The following is an 8,390-nucleotide window of genomic DNA, read 5'->3' on the forward strand; positions in this document are numbered from 1 at the left end:
CCTGGTAGGCTGCAGAGTCGGACATGACTGAGCGACTTCACTTTCACTTTTCACTTGCATGCATTGGAGAAGGAAATGGCAACCCACTCCAGTGTTCTTGGCTGGAGAATCCCAGGGACGGGGGAATCTGGTGGGCTTCCATCTATGGGGTTGCACAGAGTCGGACACAACTGAAGCAACTTAGCAGCAGCAGCAGGAGCTTTTTCTGGAGAAGGAAATGGCAACCCACTTCAGTATTCCTGCCTAGAAAATTCCATGGATGGAGGAGCCTGGTGGGCTACAGTCCATGGGGTCACAAAGAGTCGGACGCGACTGAGCGACTTTACTTCACTTAGGAGCTTTTTGGAATTGGCTTGGGTGTAGAGGCCAGCAAGAAGAGCTGACAAACTAGAATCTCAAGCTAGTAGAAACTAGATTAAGTGCATTTGAGGGACAGAGCCATTAGCAGATAAACCTGTGCGTGAAGGTGATATCATGTTAATTTTTGTTGGAACAGAGGTCGTTATTGTATTTTTTAACTGTTTGGTTATCTTTTGTAGACATCTTAAAGAGATTCAGGACCTGCAGAGTCGCCAGAAGCACGAAATTGAGTCTTTATACACCAAACTGGGCAAGGTTCCTCCTGCTGTCATCATTCCCCCAGCAGCCCCCCTTGCGGGGAGAAGGAGGCGACCCACCAAAAGCAAAGGGAGCAAGTCCAGTCGCAGCAGCTCTTTGGGGAATAAAAGCCCTGGACCAGGTCAGCCGTGGCCATCCTGCCTTGTGTTTCTGTCTCTGTCTGTGTCTAGAATCTGTTGAACACTGGCTACTTCCATTGAATTAATTGCGAAGGAGTTTGACTTTCCCATAGTCTGACTTCCTTCCTTCCACTCCCCATGTTTATGGAGCCTCTTTCTGAGCCTGGAAGACAGGGTGGCACTGTGCCCTTTTCCTGTGTTGCCCATATTGCTGTCTGGTGGTTTCCTTCATTTGTAGTTGTTCTTGACTCATGGAACTCATGTCACCAAACTCCTAGGCAGCTGGAAGAAAACACACTGTTCTCTATTTAGTAAAGCCCAGGTCAGTTCTCTCTTTTTAATGAGTGGAGTGGTCATAATCACAGTTGGCACGTATGTAAATTTCATGTAGGTGTTTGGGTATGTCATGTGATAATGTCCTTGATTAAAGTTTTGTTTTATTTAGTTATGTGGGAATAAAGAACGTGCTGGTATTTATAGTCAAAAAATAGTTAAATCATAATCTCTTTATTTTCGTGGTTTGCCTATTTTTTTCTTTATTATGTAGAGTTTTTACCCTTTGGTGAAGTTATGGTAGTATTAGGTAACTAGTTGTAAGTAAAAGCAGCTGGAACACACTTACATACTTACACGCCAGTACACTTGGCACTTGCTCCTCAGTTCTCATGTTAACTGTATTGGACAGCACTTGCAGGCTTAACAGCTTCCCATTCTCTGCAAGTTTTCAGGGGCCCACACCTTTTCTCTGGGATGTTAGAGCCAATTCATTATGAGATGTGAGATCATAAGTCACAGCAGCTAATGTAGATTCTGATCCCAATTTCAGCCTTCTTTTGGAGTGCACTTCTGTTCTACTAGTTATACTAAGGAATAGCCAGGTGTCTACTTCAGGACACCTGGCTAATGAGTGAAAGCCATCTATCAAAAATAACTCTAAATATGCATTACTCTATAATCCCTGTGTCATTTTTTGACACCTCTTTGTACTTTATTTGACACATGTACCAGAAGGACTAAGGAGAGACTGTCTCTGGACCAGTCTCCGCTAAAGAGGGTAAGAGGCAGGGCTGAAGTCGCACAGTGGAGTTCCCACGTCTCCTGCACGCACTGTCTTCTTACCCAGCTGGGACTCCTGAGTCCCCCAGGTTATCTGCAGCTCAGCAGCTTCAGGGATGGGGCCCTGCAGCCCTGTTGCCTCTCCTTCATCTCTTACTCCCCATCCCGTCCAGAGGCCTTTGCCCTTTGGTCTGTAGCTTTTGACCCATTATCACTCCCTCAGTGGGACAAACAGTCGACAGTACTTGTCCAGTGCAGGGGGAAAGCTGTGTACCTCCCTCACCCCAGTGTATCTTCTAACAGGTACCCTGTCTGGTCAGAGTGCAGCTTCAGTCTTGCACCCTCAGCAGACCCTCCCCGCTCCTGGCAGCATCCCGGAGACAGGGCCCAACCAGCTGTTACAGCCCGTGAAACCATCTCCTTCCAGTGACAACGTATACTCGGCCTTTACCAGTGATGGTGCCATTTCAGTACCAAGCCTTTCTGCTCCAGGTCAAGGTGAGAGCCACGAGCAGCCACCATCCTCTGAGAGCCTTGAAATGGAGACACAGCCACACGCAGGACAGAAGCCTGGGGCAGGCAGGTGGCTTGGGGGAGCAGCTGACCTGGAACCTGCCGCCCACAGGGTTCTTTGGGCTGTCAGGGGGGTGGGTAGCAACTCGCTTGGGTGGGATCACTGCTCCCTTCTGGTGGAAGTAGGTTTTCTTCAAGGGATTACAGCAGAAAGTGGCCCTGTGACGCCTCAGTGCAGTGCAGGACGCCTTTGGGGTTTGGAACTTATGATTTAATACTGGACTGGGTTTCCTGAAACCAGATTCTTAGGCGTTTTAGCCCTTTCTGAAAGTTAATGCATTTGTTCAGCCAGTGTAGACTTTAATAATTTCTAAGTGTGAAAGAGACATACTAAAGTGAACAGCCTTAAAATTCAAGTTGCTACCTTTAATCTACTTCCCAAGTATAGGTCATTTAATAAACAGAGGTTTAATAAAATGATCACTCAGAACATTCCTGTAGAGGAAAGACCTTTTAGTAACATTAGACAAAACTTAAAAGCTGTTGGGCATCTGGGTGGAAAAGAATGAAGGGGATCTAGACGGCAAACGGAGGTGCCTTTGCTGCAGCTTTGCGAAGGTTAGGGATCAGCCTGTCTCTGAGCATGCTGGTGGGTGGCGCAGTCTGGGCTGGTGGGGGACAGACCTGACCCCGCCTCTGGCGTGCAGGCCTGTCCTGCGAACTCGTCTTTCTGTGTGCCGTCCTAGCACATCCGGCTCTCAGCTCGGGTTCTAACGTCTCGTAGCCGTGTTCTGTCTCTTCTCTCCCTGTTCTCCCCGTTCTCCCCCTCTCACAGGCTGTGCCAAGTTTAACTGTGCGTCCGAGCAGGTGACGTTCAAAGCTGGCGGCAGGAGGACGCGATTTCTGAGTACGCCCTGCTTGGCTCTTTGTGTGTAACACCTTTACTCCTTCCTTGTCCTTGTGTCTGCCGCTGGACCTGTTGTTTCACGCAGTCCATCTTCATGTGTGTCTGTGCCTCATCTTCGCAGTGGCTTGGCTGAACTAGTATCGCCCTCAGAAGTTTGGGCCTCTGTTAATTATGATAAAAGATGGAGATCTGATGATAGGTTTCTGTGAACTTCAAAATGAGTTTTCTGGTAGAACTGCCTCCTCCTCAGCCTGTGCCAGAGGGCAGCATGGTGTCCAGGGCGAGGGCCTGCTGGGTCACTCAGCGTAGTGATGTCCGTGCGCCCAGCCACGCATAGTGCTCCCGCTTGCTCTGGCATTAGGAGTCACAGCAAGCTTCCTGACCACCGGTGCAGGGAAAACGGAAACCCTGTTTTTGTATTATTTTTCAGAGTAGATTGAAAGCTTGTTTGTTTGTTTTTTTTTTTTTTGTAACCTCAGTTAAGCGTAACCATCTGTCAGTTGTAAAGATGGTGGAATCTCTTCACTGGATGTTTTCACCACCACTGCCCTCTGATTTCAAAGAGGGTTTCAGTGTAGTTCGTCTTATAAATTATGCTCATTAAGACCAAGGGCCAGCACCTGCAAGCCAAGATGAGCTTTTTAACAAAATCGCTGGGACTTCTCAGCTTTCTTCCCCAAAACAAGGCACCTGCCTCTCCAGCCCACCTCCCTGCGTGTGGAGTGTGGGCGGTCCTGCACAGACCCGGTGAGATCATGGGCACAGGACAGGAGCCCAGGGAGGCACACATCATTCCTGTCTGATGAGCCTGGCACGTTCCGGTAGTTGATAAACGTATGTTGAAATGAGAATTTAAAAAACAAAACTGAGGTTTAAGTAGAAAACCTTTGTTAGAGCTTAAACGATCTTCTCTGTTAAGGCCTCAAGCTTCTGATGTGGCTGTTGACGTACTTTTTAGTGCATGTGCTCGGACTCTCGTCGTCTCTCGAGTGTGGTTCAGAGGTCCTTGGGCCTCAGGCAGCACTCGTCCAGGGCTGTGTAGCCCAGAGGGAGGTGGAAAGCCTGCCCCGCTTGGTAGGGCAACAGCTTTCCTGGCAAGGCTGAGTGGGTGAGGGAAAGTCACTCAGTCGTGTCCGACTGTTTGTGACCCATGGACTATACACAGTCCATGGAATTCTCCAGCCAGAATACTGGAGTGGGTAGCTTTCCCCTTCTCTAGGGGATCTTCTCAACCCGGGGATGGAACCCAAGTCTCCAGCATTGCAGACGGATTCTTTACCAGCTGAGCCACAAGGGAAGCCCAAGAATCTTGGATTGGGTAGCCTATTCCTTCTCCAGGGAATCTTCTGGACCCAGGAATCAAACTGGGGTCTCCTGCATGGCAGGCAGATTCTTTACCAACTGAGCTGGCAGGGCCTGGCAAGGCTAGGCTGGACCAACAGTGTTGTTAGCTCCTTGGCACTTCAGTCAGCGCTGTAAGTCCTGTGTCCAGTTAGATGACTGAGGAGACAGTAACAGCAGGGGACCAGTGTTCGGAGGTGTCAGTCCCGTGTTATGTGGCCTGTAGTGTCTCAGAGGGAAGGAGGAAGACCAGGGCATTTTTGTGAGGGAGGTATCATGTGACAGGCACCTCTTCTGTTAGCTCAGAACATTCCCATCGCACTCTGAAAGGTAGGTGATGTTACAGGGTTGTTCAGATGAATGAGAGGCCCTGCCTCCATTGAAGGCACGTCAGTGTCCATTATGTAAAGCCTTTGTGAGCAGATCACAAGATGCAGATTTAAAGCAAATAGACCCAGTGGTTTAGGACTGGCGAGCCCTGGTTCAGTCCGTGTCGGGGAACTAAAGGCCCACAAGCAGTGTGGTGTGGCCAAAAAGAAAAAAGTGAAAGAGCAAATATGGACAGAGATATCGGGCTCTTGGGTGTTGGGGTCTTAACTAGTCTGGGGTGCTTCACTCTGTGCTCAAAATAGATAATGGTTTGGAAGCACGGCTTGGCTTCATGCTTTATTTCTGTTCAAAAGTTGCTTGTTCTCCACATACTTTTAAAAGATTTTTCTAGGGGGCACGGGGTTAGTATGTATGTCTAGGGTTTGGAAATAGTGTGTTAGCCAGTTTAAATGAGAACTGTAACAATGGTACCATGTCAGCCTCCTGTGGTAGAATTGCGAATGCATTTAATGCAGTGCGTGTTAACAGCCCAGCAGGAGAAGCAGGAAGGGGCCAGGGCCTGGAAAGACTGCCTGGGTACTCAAGGTTCCAGCAGCGGGGCCAGAGCCCCAGAAGCCTGGTGCGGGGCTCGCTCCTCCAGACAGCGTGGGGTGGGGCCATGGGCCGGGAGGGGCCCCCGCACAGCCCAGGCCCTGTCCCCTCCCCTCCCTCTCTCCTGCTGGGCCCTGGTGTGCTGTATGGGGAGTCTAATTATTTTATACTTCTGTTTCTTTATCTTTAACACACTGCTCTCTCTTTGTGCTTCAGGGAAGATGGTGAAAAAAGTCTGCCCTTGCAACCAGCTCTGTAGTAATTATCCTTTCTTTCTGTTACTTCTGGTCCCTGACTGTGAAGCCTGTCGCCCTGAGCTCTTTGCGCCCTGCAGCCTCTCGACTCCCGGACCCCAGCCCTGCACCCTTTTCTGGTGTCGTCTTCAACACACTCAGTGGTTGCCACTGGCTCTCCTTCCAGATTCCAAGTCCCCTCACAGTCCATGCTTTCGGTGACAGCCCGCACCTGGCTTTGTGGCCGCTGTGGGCGGGGGCGCCTGCGGCTGTGTGTAGGGCGAGTGGGGCTGCCTCGCGCCCCAAGGAGTCAGCCAGCTGTGTAGACGGTGCGGACGATAGCAGCCGCCGTCAAGGGGCTCTTCCAGAAAACGGTGCTTGGGAGGCGGGCAGTAAGCGTGGCTCATAGTGGGCTCTTGTTACTGGAAGGGGGCAGGGGGTGGGGGGGCAGACTAGGGCAGGAGAACATTTTTGGTGGGAAAGCATGCACTGCTTTTAGAATTTTTGAGCAGAATTGAGAAGGGATTAAAGGACAGTGAGTGTCCTCTGAAGGCTGGCCGTGTCTCAGAAACGCCTGCTCTGCCGGTTTCGTCACTGCTTTCCTGCTGCCACGGACCACGTGCACCCCCATTCTCCTGGGTTTAGTAGCCAAGCCAGCTTTTCCTAGAGTTAGTTTCTGCTTGCAAAGGGGGGTGTGTGTCATCCTCCTGTGGGAAGGCGGTTTTCAGCAGCCAGGATGAGAAGGTCGCCTGTGTGGCTAGTGCCCCCCCGGTGTCCACCCCGCGCCGTGTCGTGGGGCCTTGGCACCCAGCTGAGCCCGGCCTGTGGCAGCAGCGCTCCCCTCCGTGGGCTGCTGACAGCTCTGCTCACTTGTGACCCTTTGTGTCGTCCTCATCGTCTCACTCGCCACCAAGCTCACTCTGCTGTGGTCACGCACGTTGGGGGGTGGGGGGCGAGATGGTCCTCGTGCATGCGCTGCGACACCATCCCCACCCCGGCCCCGCCTGCGCTGTCTCCCTGCTGCCGTCCTGGAAGCCTGTGTCCTGTGCGTCCCACTTTTCCTCCTGGGTTCTGCTCTGTAGGGAACTCGGCCCCCGCCCCCGTGTTGCCTGGGTGCTGAGAAGCACGGGACCTCTGCGCTGGGCAGCCTCACCTCACGCACTCGGGCTTGGGTGCCCAGCCCAGGCGGGTGAGCCACCCCCGCCGTGGGGCCTGGGGGGTGGGAGGCGAGTCGCTTCTGGCACTGTTGGACCGTGACAGCGGCAGTGTCCGCGTTTAGACATTCAGCCCTGGCCTTGACTGGGGATCTGAAGTCCTCTTGGTTCGCGCCTTACAATGGCCGCTTACAGTTATTCTGCAGCACATGTGAGATCTGGTAAGAAAGTGGGGGTGCGGGGAATACACAAGACCCTGACTCTTCTTTCCCTCTTCCCTCAAACCTGCCTCTCGAATAATCGCCAGTGTGCCCTCCAGCAGAGCCGAAATCAGGCAGGACACAGACTCCTTTCTTCCTCATCAAACCATAGAGACCCTTCATCACAGCCCCAGAGCCTCTGCTCCCCCGCACCCCCGCCTCCCTGGGTGCACAGAGAGTGCCTGCTCTTCGGGGAGGGGCAGGGCGGGGAGAAGCCAGCGCGGTGCAGCCGGGGTGAGCCCTCGGGGAAGCCGCCGGGGTGAGCCCTCGGGGAAGCCGCGTCTTCCTGGAGCCGAGAGGCTCGGGCGCAGCACAGAGAACCTTCGCGTCCTCGTGCTTCCTCACAGGGAGTTGGGAGAGGTTGAGCCTTCACTCTCCCAAGTTGATGTTTGTGTTCCTGTCTGTGGGCCCAGGTGAAGCAGCTTTCTGAACAGAGCACGCGTTCTCTCATCTCCCTCTGGAAGAGCGGCTGAGCACATCCCAGACCCCGTCCCCCCCGCGGCTTGGGAGCCCAGCTCTACTCAGGCCTGTGCTCGCAGTGCTTCGGCTCCCGCAGGGACCCTGCCCGTGCTCGGGGGGCCCTCGTCTCTTGCCCTGTCCTGCAGCGTTCAGAGCAGCCAGGCTTGGTGGCTTCAGCACACAGCTCCTCTCAGCGGGCGCTGGGCAGAGGCCCAGCAGCAAGTGTCTGCACTCCCGACACCGTGGGGACTGGTGAAGCGAGGCCCAGGCCCTCGTCCCTCCCTGGCCCTGCTACGCGCCGCATTTGGCTCCTGAGACCCTGAAACCTCCCTTCTGCATGGCTCCCTGCCTCATCCCCCCCCCCCCCCCCCGCCCCGTCCTGGGCTTGCCGCTCATCATCGTGGGAGGTCTCTCCTCTCCCTGAAGTCACCACCCAAGTCCTTCTAACGGGCGTGCCTTGTTGCTTCTTCTGACCTCAGGGACCAGCAGCACCAACGCCGTCGGGGGAGCTGTGAGCAGCCAGGCCACCCCAGCTCCGCCTCCTGCCGTGACATCCAGCAGGAAGGGCACGTTCACGGATGACCTGCACAAGCTGGTGGACAACTGGGCCCGAGATGCCATGAGTTTCTCAGGCAGACGGGGAAGCAAAGGACACGTGAGCTATGAGGTCAGCGCAACCCTCGTGTTTCCTCCTGCTTGTCCGAGTGTTGCTGGGCACGGGGACCCTGCCGTGACCACCTCCAGGGGCTTCTGAGTTCTAGCACTTCGGGGAAAAAAGAAATCAGCCAGGTCCCTTCTTAGTTTCTTAT

General features: G+C 53.5%; 1 protein-coding gene across 44 annotated transcripts in view; it reads left to right on the forward strand.

Annotated features, from left to right (window-relative positions):
- WNK1 (WNK lysine deficient protein kinase 1) overlaps positions 1-8,390 on the forward strand; it is a 128,784-nt gene that overhangs the window by 117,445 nt on the left and 2,949 nt on the right. For 18 of the 44 annotated variants that reach the window (XM_042247675.2, XM_042247679.2, XM_042247676.2 and 15 more), the window contains 6 exons: positions 540-739; positions 2,097-2,291; positions 3,142-3,234; positions 5,692-5,733; positions 7,170-7,196; positions 8,061-8,248. In XM_042247675.2, the coding sequence (XP_042103609.1) occupies positions 540-739; positions 2,097-2,291; positions 3,142-3,234; positions 5,692-5,733; positions 7,170-7,196; positions 8,061-8,248 (745 nt within the window). Of the gene's footprint in view, positions 1-539; positions 740-2,096; positions 2,292-3,141; positions 3,235-5,691; positions 5,734-6,790; positions 7,197-8,060; positions 8,249-8,390 lie in introns of those variants that run through there. The other 26 variants (XM_027968025.3, XM_060413490.1, XM_060413488.1 and 23 more) reach the window with 8 other exon arrangements.

The sequence above is a fragment of the Ovis aries genome, chromosome 3 (assembly GCF_016772045.2).
Source record: "Ovis aries strain OAR_USU_Benz2616 breed Rambouillet chromosome 3, ARS-UI_Ramb_v3.0, whole genome shotgun sequence".
NCBI classification, from domain to species: Eukaryota; Metazoa; Chordata; class Mammalia; order Artiodactyla; family Bovidae; genus Ovis; species Ovis aries.